This window comes from Neodiprion fabricii, chromosome 3, assembly GCF_021155785.1.
Source record: "Neodiprion fabricii isolate iyNeoFabr1 chromosome 3, iyNeoFabr1.1, whole genome shotgun sequence".
Taxonomy (NCBI): Eukaryota; Metazoa; Arthropoda; class Insecta; order Hymenoptera; family Diprionidae; genus Neodiprion; species Neodiprion fabricii.
In genome coordinates this window covers 38,021,205-38,047,241 of record NC_060241.1, presented here as the reverse complement: position 1 = coordinate 38,047,241, position 26,037 = coordinate 38,021,205, and the positions used below count along the sequence as shown (strand labels likewise).

Genomic DNA, 26,037 nt, shown 5'->3' with positions numbered 1-26,037 from the left:
CGAGAAAGACTCCGGGTGGGTTACAGGTTATCTAGAATAAAAACAGGATCGGAATCGTGCTCGATAAAACGTCGGTTACTCTCAAATTTAGCTTTCGAACGACGCGCAGCTTTGCCGGTAATCTACAAGTCGAACAGTTGTCTTTAAGCTGAGGATGAACCACGCGGCGAGAGGAATAAGGATTAAAAAATACGAATGGACAACGAGGCGACTTTTCCTGTAGTTCCCATAGCCGAAGAATCGTTGATTAACAGTGTGGTCGAGGAGCAGCTTCATAGATACGTACGCTTACCTACATTTATACAGTGAGAGTAGCTGGAAGTTGGAAAAAAGGGAAAAAGGAAGTCTGTGTTTACCGAGGTAAGAGCGGAGCTTAAGGGATTCGACGCTGCAGTCTTCCCACGACTCGAGACTCGACTCGGGCGAAGGATGAATTAATTTTTCATCCAAGGTATGTATAAGGCGACGACTATTGTACTTAGATAGGCATGGTACCTGTAGAGGTGCGCTTTTCTACTTCTGTTATGTTCTCAGGATTCATTGTCAGTCCAACCGGCGTCGCTTTTTCGCTCGATTATTCCGAGGCGCCGATACACTAAGAGCTAAGAACAATCGATGCATCGATCAATCGGATGAAAAAACATAATCGAACGCGACTCGATTGAATCGGTAAAAATTAATCGATTAGTCGATTATTTCGTATTTTTTTGAAACGGTGCGGTTGAAACCAATATTTTGTAAATTTCAGTACGCAGTCTTAATAGCGGAAAAGTTTTTTGATAATTTATAGTTTCATTGGAAATATTCATCTTTTACTCATCACATCAGATGGGTACTTGGTAAGTAAGACAATGATAATAATTAATACTATAATCACTAAATTGATATTGTATCGCGTCGATAATGGGAGTAAAAAACAAAAACCAATTTTGAGGAAAATAATCGAGTCGGTTTATCAATCGTGTTTAACAAATAATGTATTATACTCGATTAATCGGGAAAAAATAATCGAGTTAATCAAAAATCGATTATTTTTATTTATTCTTACACGATCAGAATCGCCGCAAGGTCGGCCGATCCTTCGAAACGACATCGAGTGATCATCAACGGCTGATAATTCGATCCGTTCACCGGCTCTCGTGCTAATCAGCCACACGGTTCTGAATCGGCGGCCGTTACGCGGCCGTTAAAGTGAGAAACCGGTATTTACCAATGCACGTTACGATCGTTCGAAAGATCGTTGGAAATCGGTTAAAATTCAAAACTCGCTCACGTGACGCCACGGAGTTGAGCCTCGTTTCTCGAATCGCGATTAGGCGTCCCTGCGCAGCGAAATTCCCTCGATGATAATCCTTGTTATTTTTTACCGTAAATTTTTAAAAACGCAAGACGTAACGCGGCCTCCTTTCTACTTCGCCATGCGGCCACAAGGGATCGATAACGATGCGGAATGACGCTGTATACATGCATCCCCAACCGGGATGCAATATCACGTAGAAAATTCACGGGATGTAAACACGTAAACATTGCCCCTCCGTGTACGGCATAAGCAATAATACGATACTTTCATGCTCGGAATACGTGCATGGATTGGCCTGGAGTACGAATTCAAATTTTTTTCGCTCATCTTTATCGCTGCGGTTGTACGATGCAGCGACAAGTGCCGGTAATTCAAATTTCCGGCTTCCAAGATTCGTTTCAGATTTTTTTTTTCTTTCCTCAAGTGAGACTCGACGCAAATCTTTCAACATTTTTTGACAATTATACCAGACTTATTATCCTTTACAGAAGAAAAAAGAAAAGAACGACGATTAACATTCGAAGACTGTAGTTCAAAAGCTTACAATATTACAGTTCAGCTGTTGTTGAGAAAATTGCAACATCAGAAGCAATATCACGAATGTTCGTAAATTCACGCGAGATCTTGAACTGTATGTTTAAAAATTGTTCTACCGTGTGCAAGTAGCAGTAATGCAAGGTTTGTTGCATAAAAAAATTCGTAAAAATTATGTCCTTTTTTTTTAGAATTTATGAATTTCAGAACTGGTTGAATCACAGAACAATGAAAAAATCAATTTGACAGACGACGCACGATGTTTAAAATAGTAAGAGAAAAATAAAAAACAATCACCACGTTCGATCAGACGGGATCTAACGAAACCCTAAAAAATGAGAGTAAAAGAAAAATTCATCAGCTCTCCGGATCGTTGAAAAAGTCCTCAGAATCTTGACTGCAGTGGATAAAACGCCCGGTACAGAGGCAGCTTATCGAATAAGCGAAGTGGGTAAAGCATTGGTTGGTTGGTTAGCGAAAGGAAGCATGTCGGGTTATCCTTTTATCGATTGTTCGGCTTGCCATTCGACAAAAGGTCCTCGCTGTGACGGTTTTAGGGAGGGGGCGGGGGAGTTTATCTTTGTGTAAAATTTTCCGTTCACTTCCGTCATTCGGTCGCGTTTTCTCAACGAGGATACAAATATACATATAAATACGCGAGACGATGCGTGTTATTTTTTTTTTTTTTGTTTTTCCACCATTTCCTCTATTTTTCCACGCAACTGGCGCATCAAATCCCTTTATTCTAATTCCGCGCATTCTTTCATCCGCGGCAATTCTCATCAGGCTTTACCATACGTTTTTGCACAGGTGTATACGTGTAGCTAGGAATGTTACGAATACTTGTGAAAAATGCCCGGTTATATATCACACGCGCACACACACACACACACAGATACGTTTCACGCCGGCAAAACACCTGGACGGAGATTTCAAGACATGACGTAACTTTAAACTGTCGCGCGGGTTCGAGAAGATCGTCGACCAGATGACCGCGCGAATAACTCGGTGATGATATGACGTCACATCGAGCAGTCCGAACTTACGCGTACCGGTAGAAAAACCCGAACGTAGATTAAGATTGGAATTCGCAAAGACCGTTCTCAATTTCCAGATCTTCGTTTTTCTATTCCCCGATCGACGATCTTCGCGTAGGCGCGATTCGCGCCGCAGAAACCGCAGACTTCCCAAAGATATCAGTTACAATAGTCGGCAAACAGGGTCTGCAAAATTAACGTCGACTCGACGAAGTCCACTTAACGAAACCACCGTTGATGCGGGGAGGCCTAATTCAAGCGACGCGGAATAATGAAAGCTGTTGTAATTATCAACGTTTGATCACAACCGTCCTCCCCCCCCCCCCCCCCCCCCCCCTTTTGCCCTTCCGCCGTTTTCACCCCCTTTCGGCGTAACCTACACGGAGTCCAAAGACCTGTACAACGCGTTGCGTATGTGTGTTTAGCATGAAAATTAATTACCGTATATCGCCACAGTTTCGGGGAGAGAAACTCACGAACCCGTGGAAATGGTAACACAATGGCGATGCGGAAGAATGCTTACCGCCGACCCCCTCGGACAACTTTCACGGGTTGAGGGTCTGAGCTATACTCGACCCTTGATTCTGCAAATATAACCCTTGAATTTGGATGATTTATCCACAATGCGCTGGATAAACGACCGGCGCACGGATCGCGATGCTTTCCGTTTATACGGACGATTTCTCGCTGTTCCAAGAGAAAATTGACACGTGAAATTCGCACTCGGCAGAGTGCATTGCTGCGTGGAACACTTTGGTCACTCTACCATGAACAGCTGGTGAACAGGGAACCGAGTTAACCGCTCTCTGACCGTATGGCGGAATAGTCGGTGGAACGTCGCGCTGCTCGTCAACCGGATGTCCAGTCTAGAACTTCGACGAATAACGATAAGTGACAAGCCCAGGTAACTCTCGAAATTTGATTCCACTTTTAATCACGTCTGGTGAGCGTGGTGAATTCTTGCAAGCTCGTAGTCGAAACTCCTTATACGAATCCCGCGATTTAATCACTCGGAATGACATAATGCTTCGTCTTTTAAGATTGAATATCTTCTCAAGATTTTCTAAACGATAGAATTTAACGTAAAATATCTGCGTAAAGAAAGAGGTTGTTAAATATTGCCTTTTTGTGAACAATTAACGAATAACGATTTGAAATATTTTTGGAGCTTTCGGGGAGTTGGTTGAACTTTGGAACCATCCTGCAAGTGTCTGCCATGAAAACGTGGAATGCACGTAGATCAACGATAAATTCATTCCTCTTTGGCTTCAAATTCTTTCATCGTCTCAAGGAGTCAAGGATATCCGGTGGAGCAGCCTGGCAATAAAGGATAACACATCCTGCTCCCCTGCGGACGAGAGGATGAAGGATTCAGGCTTCTGAGAATCGCGCGAATTTACGGATTGCGCAAAGTGGGATTTGGATTTTGGGTCCGCAGGGATGAACCGGGACATGCGAAACGCAATTGGAGGGCTGACAATGCCGACGGCAATCAATATCAATCTAAATCTGCTCGGAACCGACTCGACGTCGCGAGATTCGCGCTGACGTGCAGCAGGGTTAGAAGCATCGCGGAAGCAAAAAAGTGTAACGGAAATAACGTTCCATTAAAGGTTTTTGCCGCTCGACTGTCCACGCGGCGCTTTTCCCCGTTACCTTCGCCGATCGGAGCCCAGCGATTTGCCATCTGAATTTTGATCGCCGAAACGGTCCGAGTCTCCGCTTTTACACAGCTTGAATTCCCCAACTCGATTTCATCTCGTGCATTGTGCCTGTCACTCCGATGCTTAAAAAGAACAGAAAATTGACCGACTCGGATGATAGCCGACGATCAGACGACGCAAAGATACGAAAAGTAACGTCGTGCTTTTTAACCATCGTTAACTTAAATTTAGACATCCTTTCAACCCCTTTTGGATCTTGGAGCTGCCTGGCTAAAATACATTTTAATAAGCATACGTGAAACTCGACAGAAGTCAAGTTTTTCAAACGGATGTTTCGTTTTTATATACTCCGTAGAAACGTCGTGATTAATGGTTTGTAAAAATGTACAATTCTAAAAAAGTCTTCGCCGTGCGGAGATTTTCGGAAAATACTCTAAGAATATATTTGAATCCACAGAAACGAATACAAGTACATATTTGCATGAGAAAAAGTTCCTTACGAACATTGAAACGAGTGATAAAATCAAACGCGTCTACCGAATATCCGAGTATTGGATTATTTGGGAAAAAATGGAGTTGAAAAAAAAGTAAAAAAAAATCGCTTCGTTTGCATTTCGCATATACGCCCGGCAGATGAAAGCTTCGGATACGAAACGTGCTTTTACCTCAATTGCTGTTTTCTCGAATACGCGTCAACGAAAGTTGAAATAAAAAATTGACAAAAATACGAGTTTTGTTCAAGCCGCATTATTTATATCCTTGGTACGCTCGAAATACTATAAAATGGCTCGATTTTCAATATTGATTCGGTAAAAGAGACCGTGGATTAAAACTCGGTTAACTTCATTTCGGGAAAATGACCCTTTCAACCGGTTCAATTGACCCTTAAACCCGCTTTCCATTAAATATTTTCCCTGCCCTTAACACCTGGCCCCCGGCGATAATTGGGAAAATAAAACGCCTCAGCGATGAAACTATAAAACGCGTGACGTCCGTTCTTCGTGTTTTCCACCCCTCCCCGCCGTTGGTTGCGGAATTAAGATTAAAAGAGCAGAGCGAGCGGAGAGCAGATAGCGGGCGGAACTGCGGGTGCACACGGTAGAAGGAAGGGAAAAAGGGAAGAGAGCGGAGCTCGATAGAAGGTAATTTATGAACATTATATAAAGACAGCGGTGAGAGTTATGGGCGCGCTAAAACTTCCACGAGACGCCATTTTTGTTCTTGTTCTTCTTCCTCCTTCCCAGCCCCCCTTCTCTTATTCCCTTTCCTCCTCAGCCCTTGCAGACAAATTATGACCGGGCTGACTTTACGGTCCACTTATCTCAGTTTCGTCTTGACCAAGGCCTCCTGAACTGGCGCAGGCACAAAATCGAGTTCTCCGATGTCGCGTAGCCATAATAACACACGACCTTCGATTCCACAGGATATTGTACCTAACCACGAACGTCGTGGTCGTCCTTTCTCAGCTTCGTCGATGATCGCTTCCTCGCATTCTGTCTTCCGATATTTCACCCGAATTTCCGACGTATCAACGAGCCCCTTTACTCGATCTTGCAACTTCGAGATGTGGCGATTAGACGCTGATCTAAAATCAACTCTGCCTCATTCGGATTAAATTCAGACTCTCCCGCGGCTTTGAACAAGTTTTCCTCTTCACGTGTGTATGCGGAACAGCCATCGAGCTTATCGGCGCTTATGAATCTTGAACGGTAAAGTTGGACGTCTTCTTCCCCGTTTTCGCGGCACGGAGACAACAATTCCTGAACTCTCTGGGATAAATGTCGCGGGGCGGCGGTATTGCCTTGTATATTCGCATTGCGAATTCATTAAACGTTGCAGCGAAATCTGGATACAATAACAAGAAGCAACTTCTCCGCGCTCGAGGCTAGCAATGTCCTTATTTACTCGACGAAAGGAAGCGTCGTACCCGTACTCTTTAACGTCTCTACTCCTCGCATTCTGTAAGAGGCTTGATTCATTCTTGAAACTCTTCTCGTACATCAACCGTGCGAATGAAAACTAATTAGACGTTTTTCCGTAGATTATAACGCGAGGAGGAGGCGTGTGGGTAAAATTTTCATCCCCCCTCCCCCCCCCCCCCCCCCCTCCCCTCCTGGCCGACCGTGATACTTTGTCCTGAATCTGTAATCTGTAAGCTCACCACGGATGAAACAATGAACGCGTAGCTTCGTTACGCTGCAGGTATGCCGCTCGTTTATATTACACGTACCGTACAATGTATTATATATATGTATACCTAAGTTGAAGAGCTTTGTTTTCGTAGCGATGCTTTAGCGGGACAATGTAACGAGCGGAGAATGTTGTCGAGATCAGGAGAGAGTCGAGAGTCGAGAGATGAGACATCGCGGTCCTTGGAACGTGCAGCCTCTGCCAACAGTCCGATCCTCAAGGATTCGAACCCTGGATACACATGCTAATTTACGGGCAAAGGATCGCTCGACCGGTGGGGACTGATTGGACAATGACACCGAGTACTCTTAGTGCTCTCTCGGTTATTCCCTCCAAAGTTATTTCAGTACCCACTGTTTTAGTGGTGAAGGAATCCCGTAGAATATTGTCCGAAGCAGTCAGAGTGCGCCTGGATTATGGTTCCGAATTGTTACGGTTCAGACTCACCCTTAAGTTACTCAATGCTTGAAACTCTGAATGGTCAAAACTTCAACTTCCTACCGGTCCGAACTTCCAGCCTTCCCATGCAGGCTGTGAAGCTTTTATCCCTTGCATTTTCAAAATTTTTCGAAAAGTTGGTGACCATCCAACACTTAGAACTGTTCCAAATCTCCACCGTTTGGAATTATGTCCGTTCTGGTTTTTGAACACTTAGAATTTGGGTCCTTGGGAGTTTTAACCATTCAGGAATTTTGACCATTCTGGATTTCGATCATTCGGAACTTCAATTCATACAAAGTTTTTACTGGTCGGAATTTTGACCGTTCGGAACGTCAATCTATTCGGAGTTTTGACCATCCGGGGAATGTGAGCATTAGAAGTTTCGACTATCGGGAGTTTCGACCGTTCAGGAGTTTTGACCATGCGGAACTCTGAGCATCCCGCGCACCCATAATCGGCACTCACCGATTGTGACGTTTCAACAATTTTCCGTGGTCGCGAGAGATCGATGTACGAGTTGGCCTACGGCTTCCACGGAGGAAGAATCGTCATGGGAACATCCGGAGAGGATGAGAACAAAACGATCTGAATAAGAATTGCGGGAACGTGCAGAGCGTGTTTCTCTGATTGCGAGACGTGGTCAAACAGCTTTGTCGCGTGTTTGACCTGCTCTCAAACTCACGTGCGTCCAGGTGGCTGGGTTTGTTATACACGACGTGCGGTGCGCGACAAAAGGCGTGGATACGATGCTTCCGCGAGTGGGATAAAAGAGCATTCATAAATGGGCACGGCGAGCCGCGCGTACAACGCGTTGATACCTGCAAGCTTAGCCGGATGAAGGCCTCGACCAACTTCCGGTCCAATTTCGCTTTCAACGGACATTCACCCGCGGCCCGATTCGGACGGGAACGACTAACTATTACGTCACGGGCTATTAAATTGAATCCCCCGCCCGCGTTAATTGCAAATTAAACTTATCCTCGGAGGCGAAACACCTTCGGCGCATCTTCCGCTTCTCCACCTCGTCGTCTTCATCCTCCGCACACTTCCTCTTGCAAATATATGTATATATATATATATCCAGGACATCCGAGGTCCTGCACCGTCTTCGGTGACGGTCGCGGATCTTCTCGGATTATCGCCGTCCTATAATCCTTGCCCGAATCACCGTCAACACCAGATCAGTCAACCTTTCCGTGGAAAAGTCAGGCAAAAAATTGCCGAACAAGATGAATTAGAATCTTGTGTAGATCGAATTATCTAACTTCGACGTTTTTTCTTCAAATTTCTTGAATCCCGTAGGAAATGCCTCGGAGTAAGAGAAGAGTGGATATTCGAACAAACAAAGATATACGTAACGCGTAACTCCTTGTGCGGAAACCCGAATTCGTTTCAAAATCATTCGAAAAATCAAAATGGAACGCGGTGGAAATGGAAACGGTAATACAAGAAACGTGTGCTGCAAATTCTGACCAATCTTTTCGTCTGTGATGCCTTTATTTTTCCCGCGATCTGATTGAAAAAATGCATTTCACTTCGATGCCAAAATCTTGGAATTTATATAAAGAGATGTACGAATGTTGAAAATTGTAAGGATCGATCCTAAACGTTTTATTGTTAGTATCTTAACCGAGAGTCGGTAATTCACGTCTGGTAGTATATGTATAAGACTAAAGTATCGAAAATCGTAGAACACTGAGGGGAAATTTTAGTTCCGATTACCGCTCGGTCCTTAACTAAGGAATCAGGGTCGAGCCCATTGGCCACGGGGTGAGTCCAAGGTGAGAAGGTCACCTTGTTCCGTTGAAATCGTTGCTGCGAAAAAGATTCGGCTGGGGTTGCTTCGCGGTAAAAATCGCGGTAAAAGCCGCCGAACCAGAATGACTCGGTGGTAAAAATACCCGAAATACCGATGCACGCCCCAAAAGGGAAAGAGTTTTTATCGTGCCCGGATATGAAAGGTGGAGTCTGCATGCACGGCATGCGGAGTCGTCCGCTGTTTGACGTCGGGCTTACAGAGATAGAGAAGAGCTTGCAGACTGCGGCAGCATCGCTACGGTGCAAGAGGCGCATTCAACGCTCGCAAAATATGATGATGTAGAAAACTTTTCTGTATAACAGTTTTCAAGAAGAGGATATTCTGCTCGTATAAGCTTTAAATATATTTCAGTAGCTACTCTTGACGTGGTTATACGTACGTACACCACATACGCGAATCGGTGTAAGGATGGCACAAATGTACGTACGTACGTGCCTGTGTGAACGCTGCAGGTATACCCACGTATTACGCTCTCGAAATATCTTGGTCGGGGATCTCGCAAGTTGACTTCTTAAACTCCCACACTAAATAAACTCGGAGACATTTAATTTGCATACACTTACAGGTACCTCGTCCCGTATCCGCCCTTCCGCTGCAGGCCGAACCGCGCGGTGATCCGGCATTGCATTCGTTCCGAATCCTCTACCCCCAAAACTTCCTGACCCAATTTTACAGGGGGACTGACTGCATCGCGTGACGTAGCCATGCACCTGCGGCATTTCGAATCAAGTATTCATCTCACTTCCTCTCGCCGCTCGCTATCTTCCCCGCACCCAAACTTCCGGCTCCTTTTTTGCCTCGTCAGAAATGCACACTCCCATGGTATCGCACTTTCATCCCTCGATCGTAGAAAGGAGTGTTTTTGAGACCCCTTTTTTTATTCTCCCTGTTCGTCGCTTGGCAGGAGGAAACTTACCTGGTGAAACTTCGTGGCATCGCGAAAGAAAAAAGGATTATCATCCTTCATAGCGGCGGGTACAGCTTGGCCTAGCAAAGATCGTACCTATTTTTAGGAGATCTTTTTTTTTCAGAATATGACTACACTTACAGCAATCCGAGTTTCAGGGCCTTATTACTTATAGTTTCATGAATATTTTAGAATTTTTTCATTGAAATTAATATGAAAATGGCGGTATGGCGCGTATAAATAACGAACGAGCACGTTTTTAATCCGGTGGCGCAGATTCCTCGGTCAATTTTAATCCGGATGACTTGAAATTTTGACACAATCTTTAAAACTTGTTTATCGATTCGAGCTCGTGGCTAGATTTTTGAATTTCAATCGCGAAATTGTGTACAAATTTTTGGTTGAAGAATGAAATTTTTTCTTCAACATTCGAACAATGAAATTTATCTATCCGTTAAAAGTTGAGCGGTGATGTGTTGATTTGTAAAAAAGTCCTCGAATTTAAATTCGTTCGCTACTCGTTCACGTCATGCCGCCATATTGTTATTGACGTCAATGAAAAAATGCTAAAATGTTCTTGAAACTATAAACAATAAAACTCTCGAACTCAAATTGCTCCGAGTGTTTTCATTTTATTTAAAAATATTCCTAAGATTAGGTTCAATTTTAGACCGTCCAAGCCTTACCCCCTCCCCATAAAAGAGTGGAGCACTTTCATCCTTCGAGGATAAACGTATCGGATTTATTTCGAAAATTAGCCTCAAATTGATACTTACGATTAGGTAGGCTCATCATTCATCGCGCATCAGCTGCGTTATGTAGACTCCCTTTGTAACGAGGAGTCGAGGGCAGCGAAGTGATTGAATGAACCGCGAGGGCTCATCAACTGTCTAATTTAATGGGACGTTGGAATGATTGGCTGAGTTGTAAACGGCTCTGATATATAAGCTTTGCCGAAGGGTGGCGAAGCGAATGACGAGTAGATAATTCTCCAACCCTCCGATTCGTCAGTTATTACAATTATTCGAGATTCCGGAAGACTGTAACTTATCTGAAGTACCTCCTTCGGAAGAACTCTTACAACGTACTTACAGCGTCGAAGCAGACGAATTTAAGATACTTGTCGTCTGGGTTTGACAGGCAATTGTCACGGGAGAATGTTTCAGTACGTAAAAACGATCGTCGAAAAGCTCGGGTGACTATCGTCAGCGCTGTTGAAATTACAGCGAATTAATGACGGTGAGAATTAATCGGACTTGAGCGTTAATTTGCAACAACGGCATATCGAGAGTTGAAACATGCCGACAGGCATTCGTTACAATCCGTATAATATCGTCTGTAAAAAAGTTGAGCTTGGAAAGAGATGAAGGAACGAAGGAATCCCCGTTCGCCGGTTATTGCAATGCCTGGCTAAACATTCGGCAAAGGCTCAAAGCGCGGAAAGATTGAGTTATCTTTGATTCCTCGGCACGCGGATGCCTACAACGTGAAAATTCAAAGCGGTTTCAAATTTCCGATGAAAATATGGGGCTGCTTCGATCGATGCTTCGGTAGAAGTTTCGTACACAGGGGTGTTTTATTGAATCCTTCTGTACACGGAGTATATATGCCGAGAAAATCGCCGTCGACGGATGAAATTCTGAGGTAACAAAGCAGCCCCGTGGACCACGAGTATTAGCCCGGGGAGCATCCGGAGTTCTTTGAAAGAGTCGTGATCCGTGCCTCAAACCTGGCGAAGATCGGCGACGCGAATCGCGATAATAGCACGTGTCAGGGTGAGGGTGAGGGTGGGTGAACACACACGTCTCCGCACCCCGATAGAGGCTGCAAAGAAAATTCCTCCTCCCTTGACCTATGCGCTATTCTTAGCTCTCCTCGATTCCGAGAGCCTCCCGAAGCCTGGAGGCAACGAGACTCTCCAAGGGTCCCTCATGCGGGGCTCCCGAGGGTATCAACCCTCCATTATCGGGCTTATTAAATACCTTACATCAACCAAACGACACCCCCACACCCCCTCCTTATATCCGCCAGACACACAACACCCTCGTGTTATTGTACAACCAGAGCTTGCGATACCGATGGCACAGACATCGGTTCGAGGATACACAGCGAGTCTGTATGGTCGACGGAAATATTACGCTGGCTTCGGTCAGCATCGCCTTACAATGCAGCGTCCATATCGATATTGGGGAAATTCGATTGGTTCGCAATTTATTGGGAACTTTGGAATTATCGATCGCGATGAGTGAGTGAAAAATTTACACGTTGTTGCATTTGTTTCTCGTGATATCTGACGCTGATTAACAAGCTCAAATTTCGTGTATTGCAGTTTGTCGGTAGGTTAGGAAGTGGAAGAAGAACTTCTGGAAATGACGTGTCGAGGAACATTTGCAAACTCGCAACGTGGATGCAAATACAAATCTTACACACGCGAAAAATAGGATTCGCGGTTTCGAGAAGATGTATATGTATATGTGTGCATTTTAGATGAAGGATCAGAAGCTGAGAATCGAGAGAGAGCGAGAGGGAGGGAGGGAGGGAGGGAGAGGAGGAAGACTGACGATGAGAGTTGCAATTTAGTTTCCTGGCATAGCAGTATACGCAGTGATAGTTTAATGATCTTCCTAACTCAGATGAGCTTTTCATTATTAGTTCGCCTCGGGGATTACGACGGTACAATTCTGTGTATACCTACCTACAGCAGAGTTAACCTGCCGCAACTGTTTAATTAATCACTGACTGTAACCCAATCACCTACTCGATGGTCACCTTACATCTAATTACCGTACCATTTCCTGTGTTATCAGCTATTCGAGACACCCTCGAGGCGAGGGATTAGTAATTGTTTAACGTCGTACAATACTGATAATTGAAATGATCCGGTTGTGATTCTGATTGTCTGTTCAGTTGTTGGTAAACACGAGAAGTGAGATTTTATGGGTCATCAGATTTGTATGGTCAACCAAAATTCAAACGTCAGATATGAACTGCAATCGATGTAAGTTTTGTACAACGAATTCTAAGCCGTATCTCCTAGAGTGGTTGAAAAACAAAGTTCTTTTTTATCTCTCTCATTCCCTGAAACGTTAATGTTTGATAGAAGAAAGATCCTCTCAAACTGACTATTAAAGCTGATTCTTCGAGCTTTCAAAACCTCTGAAACAACACGTTACAGTCATCTGAAACTTCTTTTTCGAACCACCCTAATATTCTCGCACAGTTGGTGTTTAATCGAGTGATGTACGCGAATGTAAAAATAAGCTCGACTAACTCAACCTGGAAAGGAACGGGCACTGAAATTTCTGCTGAAAAGTTTTGCAGAAATGAATATAAAATCCGTACAACAAGTCAGAATGAACTTGGTAAGACGAAGCTCGGTTTGAGACGCGGTTCGGTGCACGGAGAATAAGAAACGTTCATTGTTCTTCAATTTATATGTAATTATGCATTACCTCAAGTCTTTGCGATCATGAATAAATTGCAGACCGTGCTCCACTTTTTGGCAAAGATTTTGCGAACGGTAGATTTCAGACGACTAATGGGAGAATCTTTTCTTACTGTACCGATTTAGAATAGCGATGTGACGAAAGTCCAAAGAGTTGGATTTCGACTTTCTAAAGTGAAATTCAAAACGTTTGTAAAGGAATAGCGAATGCATTTGGAATTCCACCGTTTTCCCAACCTTCCTGACGGTAGCAACGGACATCGATGTCTGACGGAAAGAAAAACAGTTCATTAGGTGTAAAATATGAGAATGTTCCCGTTTGACGATTGTCAATTATTCAACGGACAGAGAAAACGTTCGAACGTGAATTACGGTAATGGTTCCGAAAATCTGTCGACGAAGGAAGACAAAGAGGAGAATATGGCGTGTGGGTGGCGAGGAAAAAATGAAACGTAAAGGAGATTACGCTGATTGTAAGCTACGGGAAAAACCTTAGGTACGGCAATTAACTATTGTTTGGCTTCGCGGGCCAGGTTGTTAAGAGGGCTGAAGGCAAGCAAAGAGCTTTTGTAATTACAGAAACAACTCGGAACGCCATTGAGCCCCAATAATTCCAATATCGAAGCGTAATTTAATAAAACTCTCCCCCCCCCCCCCCCTCTCTCTCTTAAGATATAGCGTATAAAAGCCGCCGTGTTCTTCTCGGTGTACGTAAGCCTCGAAGGTTTTCCTGAACGGTTTGGAACGATGGCACGTCGCTGGACTCTCGCGGTCTTGCCGAGCGAACACCGCCTTGATTAACCCTTCGCTAAATTTTATTTCCCATCCTGCGCACAAGAGCGCAATATATCTCCTTACCTCGCGTTTACGGGTTATCTGCCACTCTCTTTATCATCCCGGGAACTTGCGCCGAGTCTTCGCATCGGGCTAAAACAAAGTGGTCGTCTTGTATCAGGCGAAGGTTGAATTTCCCGTAAAAACCAACGGGACAAACGGATTCTAAAAAATGTGGAAACACGGGTGAGATCGTTGGTTTGTAGGCAACGCCTGAAAGTTTTTCGAGGAACTGGATATACATACAGGCCGTCGTCCTTGGAACCGTACACCAACAATCAGCTTGAGACCAGAGGACGATCCTGACACCTTGATGAGAAATGGTCTCTCAAACTTCATTTCATTGTCAATGTAACTGACGTCCGTCGCCGATGATGAATGACCTGAGACGAGTTTTGTGAATCCAAAATTTCGCGTCACGAGTAGGTACCTAAGAAGAATCGAGTTTTTCGCAGAATGCAAGCCGTATAATCCAGCATCAGGAGCATGGAAAGCGTGTCTTTCCCATTAGTCGAGATTAACACCGGCGTGCAGGTATCGTTGAACGATTTTTGAAAATTCCTGAAGCGCGAAGAACGGAGTCGCGATAATTTATGAGTCGTGTGACGCGAAAGGATCCGAGCCTTGAAGGGCGAGACTGTCTGCAGGGTGGGAAGAAGGGATGAAGAAGAAAGGTACAAACGTACATATATACCGGACAAAGAGTATACGAGGAAACGGCTGCGTTTGACAGAGGCTTTAGTGCTGTAATTCCGGTTCGCTCGATCGAGACTAAAACGTCCAAACCCAAGTCGAGCCCCCGTCGAAATCCGAGACCTGACTTTCATCGATCAGTCCGCACCCTGCAGACAGTTGCGTTGCCACCGCGACTCAAGCCTAGAGCTGTGATACTAATTTCGCGTCGAAGTCATTCTAAGGTCGTGAAAAATTTTGCGACTTTTTTTACGGTTTTCCCTTGTCCTCGTTATCTCTTCTCCAAATTTGCGATACTAAAAATGCACTCGGTTGTCATGAAAATCGATATTTTCAGCCTGGAATCACGAATCCGTTTTGGAATCTTTAAAAGTTGTTTCGTACAATACAAGTCAGAAAAAGTTCCTTCTGCGTACGAATTATTCTATCATGATTCGTCAGCTCTGAATCACAGGTTAACGCAAATTAGTTTCAGACTTAAGCCTTGTTCCCGACGTTGAATGCCGTGCGAATGAAATTCTAAAGTTTTTAAATTATATCTCGACTTATTCGTGATTGGTGATAAATATGAATAGCTATTGGCCTGCCTGGGAACCTGTCCATAGAGCAGGAATGATCTTTGGGTAGAACCTCGGCATATTGGGTTATGTAGGGAAAAGGGACCGGCCGGGGTTCAATACATCCGTTTTGATGGCTGTGAAGCTATATATATGCATAAATGTATATATATATACATATATATATATGTATATCCGCACAAGGTAAGTGTACATCCGATTTGAGGAGCGATCGTTAGGCCGGCGAACCTGGGAGGAGGTTCGTCGTTAGGAAAGCAGTAAAGTAGAGAATCGGATTGCCTTTTCTCTTCCTGTTATATATCCTTCGATGCAGCGAAGGCTGCTCCGCGATTCGAGCTGTCTACGCGTTTCCTCCTCATCGATCGATCCATCCGGTCTCGATTTGCGCCGGCATCAGTCCGCACAATGAAAGATACCTGCATTACGGCGCGTTCACCGATCAGAAAATGTGTAAAGAGTCATTTAACCCTCGATTGCCCGGCTGCACTGACCACCGGTTCCATTCCATTCACTTGGTCGACTGATCAGAAATCGCACAGAGAGCCAGCCATTCAGCGATCGATCGCTTGCACACCGCAACTTGCGCTGCACGTATGTCACACAAGTATACACGTATGTGTGTATAAATGCACATGTGGGAACCGTAAGTACGTCATTGCGGCCTGCGGAGCTTGCAGCATCGAACGACGAGGAAACGCAGCCACCGTGCACTGAATCATTCACCCCTCGGTTTTTCTTTGCCGATGCATGCGAGTTGTACAACCGTGTGCGTGCACAGGTGTTCCTCCGTCCGGGACTTTCCTTGGTTTCGTTCGTCCAAGTTTGTCCAAGAGCGTGGAAATCTGAGGAAAAATACCGTAAAAACGGCCTCTTTCGCCGTCAGATCCTCCCTGAACTAATGCATTATACATTTCTCGGATAGCTGTAAACCGAACACCTGCAAGTATTCGCCGGAAAACGCGGGTGTCTCTATGATCAAAGACTCGTTTAAGTCCCCGATTAACTCCGCACGAGGTTTTCATTATAAACCGTAAAGTCCAAGTTAACCATTGAAATTTCATTGCATCAGAGCTATCCTAATTTTTCATCTTTCGGTACTTTCGTCCCATTTTTTCAACGATTGGGACAACCGCGTTTCTTCGCGAAAATTGGCCCCACTGCTCAGCGAATACCGTAAATACTGAAATTGCATTGCTTCAACGTAACTAATTTGTCCAAAAAATTAGCCGTTTCAGAATCACTGCGACTTATACGTACGCGCGCGTAAAGCGAGCCGCGCTAATTGCTAACACGAGTTTAACCAGGCAGGATGACCGTGATAAAAGCAATACGTATGTACGCGCATTCTCGACATATGCGGGTGAAAAAAAAATTTACCTAGAATCACGTACCTACATATTTTTTCCGACGTGTTTGTTTATGAAACTCGATGATTGATTGGCGTTCCACTGCTGGAATTATTCAACTGAACGTGATATTGTTTCTTTTGAATTCGACCTGCACCTATAATTTGCTGAACTGAGTTTTTTTTTCGTTCTATCTGTTTTTTTTTTTTTTTTTGGAAACGTTTGGATTCAACTGAAACTCTAACAGAGATATTTTAACTCGTGGAAAATTTTAGGAGCGCAGGTGCTCGGTTTTGAATAATCCCCGCGAGTCGCGCCTTACCGTATTAAAGATTACGTGTAGTTATATAACCCGGTAGCCAAGATCTTTGAGGATAATTAGCGCGGTGCTTGGCGTAGAGGATACTATTAAAGGCTAACCCGATCACTTGGCCCGAGTGGTGTGCCTTCCCGTTGTAAGACGAGGGACATTCAGGTCAGGCGTAAAGTTCAAGGGTTACTACTGAAATTTGCATATTGCTCGATCCGACCCGGCAGGCCCAGCCTCTTAAGACCTCCTAAATGGGATGTTCTTATATGTGCTCACCGGGTTCAACATCGCCGTAGGGTGCTTCAGGAATGCATACTTTGCGGAAATTAATTCCCACACCTTGCAGCATTAAGATATTTGATGCACTACGTAATTGTATAAATTTCGCTGTAATGGTTAACTAGTGATACGAATCTATGCTGATACATAATGCAGAAGTACCCTGGATTTTTTATTCTTTATTTAATATCTGCAGTATAGCATCTATACTAAAGTATATCTACAAAGTAAAATTCGTTTGTAACAAGAATGAAATAATGTGACCCAATTATTCATAAATACTCTACTTTATGAACAATACATGAAAAGCAGAAATTTTTCATCCACGAAACATCCTCGTTGTGGGGTTTTTTATAAACTCTATAACTTCAGGGGAAGTTTATAAAACTTGGAAAAATAATTTAATGGGAAAAAGAAATTTCATTGTGGTTAAAAAAATTTTAAACAATGATTATCGAAACGTACTCAACTCACTTTAAATTGATTATTACATTCTTTCTCTTTCGTTTAAAACTGAAATGTAATGCCAACAGTTTTAGATTGTTACCCATGCAGTGCGGTTTTGCATGACTTATGAAATTGCATGTTAAACATCTCCCGTCGATAAAAAAGCGAGCAGATCAGTAACACGGCTTTTTATCACTTACCCGCAGAGTAATAGTTATGAAAATTTGCCTTGAGGTGACCGTTTTTTAATTCCTCCGACAATTACAATTTCAAGACAGTTCAAGACATCCCGCCAGTAGATAATCCTCTTTTGAATCAGAATCGAGTGCTGAACGATTCGACTGCAAAGTGACGCACCAGCCGGCCTGCTTATCGATAGTCTCGAACGTAAGAGAAACGGATGTTGGAGCGCCTCTAGCGGCGAATCTTTCCGTTGAGTAGGCTTGCGACAAACACGTTGTCGAATCGGTAAGTCGAGTAATTTCTGTGTATTTCGCATATTGGTACCAAAAACCGGGCGGAATCGTCGACTGTGCTCGAAAATCCCAACAATGTTGAGTCGGCCCGATCTTAGCTCGATAAATTTTCCGCAACGCTTCCAACGAAATGTTGACAAAACAATTGCTCGGAAACAACGTTGCTGTCGACCCCCATGCGCATGGGATGAATTCATCCGATTCGAAATTTTCCAGTTTTACTTTTAACGCTCGCTTTGATTTTGCCCAATACCTCAACTCCCTAATTCACGGTCTTGGAGCAATTGAAGTCTAGTTAAACGGTTCCACTCGTCCGAATCCATTCCGGCTCTCGGACAAACGTCATAATCCGGATTTCCGCGACGGTATGAGCGCTGATAGTTTTATACAATTCGCGTGATTTCAACGACCGTAAATGCCTAGCGATTTCGCGTCCGCGTCGTCTGCTCGTAATTCGAAACGTTGGCTAGCGAATAACCCTATTTTCACCTCTTTAATGGAAGTCATGCATCAGTCGGATTAGGTTATGCTATCAATCTGCTAGATAGCGTGCACCTCTCGAAAAAATTCTATCTAAAATATTTGTTTTCCCACCTTAACCCGCCTTTTCCTGAACCGTATATTTTTTGTGTGAAAAACAATTTTGATAACCGTGTATTTGCTTGTTGCGCAGGTGAGCCACAATGCAGATCTTCGTAAAGACCCTGACGGGCAAAACCATCACCCTTGAGGTGGAGGCGTCCGATACCATCGAAAATGTCAAGGCTAAAATCCAGGACAAAGAGGGAATCCCTCCAGACCAGCAGCGACTCATCTTTGCCGGCAAACAACTCGAGGATGGCCGTACTCTTTCAGACTACAACATCCAGAAGGGTAAGAGAATCAATGATTGGATCATTTTTGTTATAGTTTTCATTTCCATTTGTTCTGTTATCCGAACGCTGATTTTATCTTACCTAAAACACCATGTTTCATCTAACAGCTTTGCTGAGATAATTAAATGTTTATATATACATAAAAAATGCGGAATTGAATGGAAGTGAAAGCAAATCACTGAAAAAGAGGTAAAGTCGTTGCATCTTTTGACTGGCAGCGACTAACTAGGACTCATCGAGCGAAATTATTTTACCCAATTTCTCAAAAATTATTTCTGTATACACATTGATGGAAATCACTAATTATATGATCCCAATTTTCAGAATCTACGCTTCACTTGGTGCTGAGACTCCGCGGTGGTGTCATTGAACCCACGCTCCGTATTCTTGCCCAGAAATACAACTGCGACAAGATGATCTGTCGCAAATGCTATGCACGACTCCATCCCCGTGCTACCAACTGCCGCAAGAAGAAGTGTGGCCACACAAACAACATCCGCCCCAAGAAGAAGCTGAAGTAGATTTTTTGCCCGATTCATTTCTCCAGGCCATGGGAATTATGGAATCTGTACCAAACTATGTATCGTGCGCCTGTATCTTTCTTATTCTCGATTCCAATAAAATCTAAGTGATCAATTACACATATTGAATCATCGTATTCCATTTTACACGTCAATACTTACTGGGAATCACATCGTTCACTCGCCACTTCTTGTTTCCCTACTTTGCATTTATAGTAGTCGCACTTTAAATTACACACTGACTAAAGCAAATGTTTCATTCCTTTCAAATTTTGTATCCCACGGAGAAAGGTATTCGGTTGAATCAGCGAAAATTATCTTGAAGCTGTTCGTTTATTAGATTAATAATAAATATCTCTGGTCTAAATGCATTTTAAATTCATATATATATATATATATGTATATATATTACAAATAATTGGCTTAATATCTATGATTGAATTACGAACTTCTGCATACTCCGTTCCGTCTAGTTAGCATTTGCTCTTGAACGTAATTTTCGTACAAAATCATGTCATTAGGATTTGGCATTGAACCACCGATCTAAAAACGAGAGCCAAAATGTATATCGCGATCTTATAATTTTCGTAACTGTTCATGAAAATATTATACATTTTATTTATACCTTGGCTCTCCTCACGTATTGTCCATAAATACTGATACTCGCGTCTTTTACAACAGGAAGAGAAACTTTGGCGTTCAAACACTCTGGAAAGGATGCCTGCTGAACCAATTTAGATCGTATTTTTGAATGATCTGTTGGATAGGTTGCATTCCTACCTATTAGCACATACCTGAAAATATACTTGGCATAAGTAATTACACTTCTTAATTAAACCGATGCCTGCTTACCTTTTGTACAAAAGAATATCTGCCCTCTTCGGAGACTCTGGTTGGGTTCCGTAGACTTCTCGCATTGTCGGAAACAGGGATTCAAATGAGACTAGATCAGAACTATCCTTCGATGCAGTCAATTGAGAGTCGTTAGCATTTTGGTGGCTCTCGTCATCGTCAGAGCTAGAGTCCAAACTCGAACTGCGTGAATAGACGGGAACAACTTGTTATCAAAGTCGGAAACTGTCTCGTATTCGATCTTAGTACAGAGCTTTACTCACCTGGCACTAGACGCTGTACTGCTGGTACTGCTTTGACCAGTCATAGACGGATTTTTCATGTTTGCATTTTTGTTACCTGTTTCTTCTCGTCTCCTCCCTGGCCTTACTCGCACAGCAAAGGGGCTGAAGTTTGTTGTAAAATTAGGCATAAAATCTCTGACCGAGTGGCTTATTTTGTAGGCATACACATCGACTAATACTGATAATTCGTGAGGGCTGAAATGTTTAAATGCAAATTCGATATCAATTTACAGTGAAAGTTTGCGACGGAGTAATTCGCACTAAAAAAGCATAATCCTACCGATGATAATCGTAATATACGTCTACCATTTCTTCTTGCGTGTGCTGTAACTGGATCATTTCTGAACAAGACTTGGTGACTTCATTAAGAGCGTAAGGAAGACACTTCAAAACGTTTTTATCCCACCATTGAGTCAATACTTTTGTTCTTCGAGTATATTTACATGCTGGCTTGTGATGGAGGTAGTAATCAGTTACAAGTTCCCATAACGGAGTTTTTCCTTCTTCCGGAACAAACAATCCTAAGCATTGAGAAGACAGTTGTTACTTCGAAATGCCAAGTCAACCACATGAACTAATAATTTCTAGAAAACCGATGCACTTTCACAGACCTAAAAAGAGATTAATTGTGTGTTGTTTTTCCTGATCGCTGAAAGTGTTGCTGAAATATCTGCTCAACGTCTGCATGATATCATTGCCTTGACTCGTCCACGGTGCAGTTTTCCTGGAAATAACATCAATTGCAGCAATATTTTACTTCTACATGCATTGACTTCATGTTCTTCGTCAGCAGTCCAGTTTCTTTTACCTGTATGTTTTTATCCTATGTACCAGCTGCGAACCTCCATACTGCAATGCCAAAGTGTCACCGTGATCTTCGTACAGCTCTTCAAGTAGGCGTACGCAGTCGGAGTCGAATTCCAACTTTGGAGTTTCTAGCACTCCCAAAGCACACAATTGGAAGCCCAAGGCACATTTTCCGATTGCAAACTGAGCTGTGTTGGTTCGATCCAAGCAATCCACGCAATTCGTCCTAATGATTCCAGTTTGCAGAGTTCCTCTCCTCATGAAGCATTGTCTCACTTTATTTTCAATCGAATAGATCTCCGATTTTTCCAGACCTTCTGACGCCTTTGAATTACTGTCGCGATCAGATGTAAATTGACCGGTAGAACTTATTCGCGGTAAACTTAAGCTGAGCGTTGTTTTTGAATCGTTTCTTGTCATGCCTGAAAGAGTCGAGTTTAAGTCATTCCTGTGAGGTTTCTTGTTGCTATTAGCTGTTGAGAACAAATTTCTCTGGCTGTAGTACGGATTTTGTGATTGGAAGATTCCGGTTTTCAGTACAGCACTGTGTGCTATATTCGCTAGTCGCCCCATTACATTCGCTTCTTTGCTGTTGAACGAATATCATAACTGTAAGATTAGTAGTAAAATAGGGTAAGAAGGTTTGGAATAATAAAATAGCATTTTAAAGCTCACCCCTTATTCTTTCTAGCCATATCGAAACTGATATATTGTATAATATGTTCGGGTGGTAGAAATTGATTCAAGTATCTCACAGCCATACTGAGCTCCTCGCTCAAAGTGCTTTCGTGTTTCTTCTTTTCTCTCTTCTTCACCAAATTCAATATTATGATTGGCGATCCGTATCTTTTCAATAGTTGATTGAAATGAGCACCTACAGTAAACCGACGGTTACCAAGTTTATTACCCGCTTGATTTCCTTAATGTTTGCAATGTAATATATTGTGAAAGACCTTCGATACCTGCAGTTTCAACGTAAGGATCGGTCAGATCGCAGGTGATCGTAGGTTTGGGAACCATTTTACTGACATCCTGCCTCCAGTGGCCAGGGACAGAGCCGCGCATCTGTACGAAGGAACTGAAGTGGCCGTGACTGAAAGAGCTGATACCTGAGTCATGGACGATCTGCTCGGTTTCTACTTCATTTGCGACATCTCCCTGAATTATATTAATGTTTCAGAGATTTAAAAGTGCAGCCTGCAAGTGAAAACGAAATTCTAAGTTGTATCAACTTGTCAACTCACATCAAAATTTGCACCTCTCTTTAGGAATCTGGTCCCTGCGTATTTGGTACTTCTTCTAGCGATTATAGTGACGTACATTGACCTCCCAAAAATGCTGATATTTGACTGTCCAATAAATCCGTGTGTTATGTATAAAATCCAATCAGGATGTAAATATTTTTCTACAGGTAGCAAGAGGTGTGAATTCCACACAAAGCGCCGGTTCGGATTACTGCGTACTCCGTAATTAACGATTTTATGATCGAATCTGACAAAGTGAGAAAATGGAACGTTTATATTTATACATTGATCAAATTACATTCAAACAATTAACCGGCCGATTGCATTTGAAATAAGCTGCTAACACATTATTCTCATACTCGCTGGTCTCTGGATTTTCTCTAAACGCCCACATGTTGAAAAAATCTTCAGAATCTTCAACATCGTCCGCTTCACTTTTGTTTTCTGGATTTGCCGTCGGAATGTCTGATTTGATGTGCCTGGGTGGCGCCATATTGAACTGTAAGGTCTGCGTCAGATCGTAGGAGTAGCTGAAGTAGAAATTACTGCTAAGGTCAATGTTTTGAAACATTTTTACATATCTCTGTTCATCGGGATGAAAAAGTCGGACTGTATCATTTGGAATGTAAATCATGGCAGTGTCCTCCGTTTTGTACAAGGTATGGTGACCGATTACAGCGACTCGACACCTCTTTGTAACCAGAATGATATAGTATCCCTCCAAGAAACGGACGAATCCTAATAGAGAGCATAGAAGGTTTATAAGTTGCCAGATTCATGTCAGGACAGTGGTAGAAGTGTGTTTAAAGATAATTATTATATTTAATTAGCTCGATGTCGACGATGTCAAACTACAGAACTTGCTCTATGCATAATAAGGATCGACAATTGACTCAGCACTACTAAATGAATCGTGCAAAAGATACATCAGCTACATTAAATTAACAGTTTTATACCGATTCAAATTATATAAACTGTTTATGGATTAAGAATTTATGATTTATGATTGACGTACAAATGCTTCTGAATACATGAAAACATGCTTTCTCTGAGTAATCGTTACCCAGACCACATTTGACTCTAACTACAAGTGATAAATACTCTACATGCTTGATTTTTACGGAAGTGCAGCCAGCGTGTTTCAACATGCTAGAATACAGGGCAACTGTGCGAGACCTTTTCATTTTACATGATTTATTGCTGACGATACTTTCATGCGAATTTTATTCAACACCAACCCATGCCTGCCTGCTGAAGCACATTAAAGGTATAAATGATTACAAACAAAAAGTAAACAATATGAAGTATGTGACACGTGTTATGGGTAAGATGTAACTAATTGTCAGTGAGCGTGGTAAGCCTTACCAAGGAGGCCAAAAGCCGGTACTAGCCTTGGAAAAGAATCTCGTTGCCATACTGTCTTCCAGGTGAATCGTGTTTGGGTTGGTTTATGTTGTGTTGCTTGCGATTCTTGTTTCTGCGGCTCTTCGTTAGTAGCCTCGCAGGTTGTTGTTGGTTCGTGATTAAGTTTGCCTTAGTAGCGAGTATAAATGTGAGTGAACTGGGTCTCTTCAGCGCAGTTTAGGTTTTATTAGCTTCTCACTTATGCCAAATATGGATAAAATAATTGAGCAGCTAGGAAAAAAATGAGCTTCGTATTCTTTTTTCAGTCAGAATGTTATTTAACTGTTATAAAAACCTCAATACTTTCAAAATGAGTTTAATTAAAACAAAATTGTAATCTTTTATCATCTTATTTGCATACTAAAGTATGGAATAATCGACATACTGTACAACTTGAAAGTTGTTTTCAAAAGCATTGAGTAATATTTTATTTATATTGAATGCATTGACACATTTTTTTTCCACTGAGCCATATTCATTTACTTATGCACATTTTTCATCTCAACCCTGAAATAAAAGTAGGCAAAATCAAGACGACACGCGAACAATATTTGACTGTGTTTCAATCAGACAATTTCAAAACAGAAGCAATTAATAAGACTCAAGGTGACGGTGATTAAAACGATAGTCAATATTGAAAGCTGCGAGAGTAAGAGACCCAATATTTTCTACGAATAGACTAAAATAGAAGATCTATGCAAAAAATAGGACCAAGACAAAGAAAAAAAAGTGAAAAAAAAACAAGGAGAATTACACAAGAACTCTTGGTGAAATGTGATACAGTCTAAAGCATTTTACATGCAATTGAGTGAGACTGGCATTCAACTAACAGCGATTAATCTAAAATCATATGAGGATGATGATATCTGGTTAAACTTGATCGTCCATCATCCAACACCCAGTCCAACTTGTTTCATTCTCCACAAGTAACACGTTGCTGAATGATTTACCAATTATTCCAAACGCCGATACAACACGGGAAACTCCGCCAGTGTTGCTTCGCTGTCCCATCCGGCTGCGGTTACCTATATCGATTTTGTTAACCAGATCCTTAATCTCTTCGCTCGTGTACTCCCTCTTGTCGTCATGAACTATCAGCTCCCTTGGGGACATTCTATCGATTTGCAAAACGCGAAATCTCGTTTGCGTATTGTTCGAGCCCATCAAATAAAAGCACTGAAAAACATATGTCTATTACTCTATATAATCTGACAAATCATTTGTGCTCTATTGTTCATATATACGTTGAATGACAGGAGGAAAGTATCAAGATCGGCAAAGGATACGTCAAAGATTGAGGTTATCTCTACTTACAAATTTTGTTTCGTACAGGGCGATCTTTTGTATCGATGAAATAATCGGGTGAAACATTATGTTGGGCTTTATTGGCTTCTCCATTCCGATTACCCAACGATATTCCTACGTTACTCTGTAATAACGAGTATATTCGCACCAAAATACGCCCACATACGAAATCACAATGGACATAGCATACTGACAAGTCGTCTGCTCACAGCTGTCATTCGCAATGCCTACATTTGTAGATGCTAGCGATAAGTCATTTAAAATCATATTTGTAGCAGAAACAATTTTGAAATAACAGCTCGTGTCGATTTATGAATTTGAAAAAAAAATATTATCATAATTTAGCAACGTGAATGAGAGACTCGATGTTAATCTAACATAACCTATAAAAATGACAAAATACTTACGCAACTGTAGAATTTCGCTACCGAAGATGGGCAATAAA

The 26,037-nt window shown here is 42.5% G+C and overlaps 2 protein-coding genes across 6 annotated transcripts; one reads left to right on the top strand and one right to left on the bottom strand.

Moving 5' to 3' along the window:
- The first annotated feature begins 18,158 nt into the window (after positions 1-18,158).
- LOC124177751 (ubiquitin-60S ribosomal protein L40) lies at positions 18,159-19,816 on the top strand. The gene is made up of 3 exons (XM_046560520.1): positions 18,159-18,292; positions 18,974-19,173; positions 19,500-19,816. Exons 2-3 carry the CDS (start codon positions 18,984-18,986, stop codon positions 19,694-19,696), a joined length of 387 nt encoding a protein of 128 aa, XP_046416476.1. The 5' UTR covers positions 18,159-18,292; positions 18,974-18,983; the 3' UTR covers positions 19,697-19,816.
- A 194-nt stretch (positions 19,817-20,010) lies between these two features.
- LOC124177750 (polyphosphoinositide phosphatase) lies at positions 20,011-25,955 on the bottom strand. Of its 5 annotated transcripts, none has more exons than XM_046560515.1 (14): positions 25,602-25,893; positions 25,238-25,463; positions 24,249-24,416; positions 23,228-23,621; positions 22,884-23,130; positions 22,602-22,797; positions 22,315-22,513; positions 21,641-22,228; positions 21,444-21,556; positions 21,113-21,353; positions 20,812-21,027; positions 20,549-20,731; positions 20,322-20,490; positions 20,011-20,239 (listed from the first exon to the last, which is right to left on the bottom strand). In XM_046560515.1, exons 1-14 carry the CDS (start codon positions 25,683-25,685, stop codon positions 20,138-20,140), a joined length of 3,126 nt encoding a protein of 1,041 aa, XP_046416471.1. In that variant the 5' UTR covers positions 25,686-25,893; the 3' UTR covers positions 20,011-20,137. The 5 variants fall into 5 exon arrangements, with proteins under 5 accessions (XP_046416471.1, XP_046416472.1, XP_046416473.1 ...); XM_046560516.1 differs by having other exon boundaries at positions 23,243-23,621; positions 25,602-25,891; XM_046560517.1 differs by lacking the exon at positions 24,249-24,416 and having other exon boundaries at positions 25,602-25,887.
- Between the last annotated feature and the right edge of the window lie 82 nt (positions 25,956-26,037).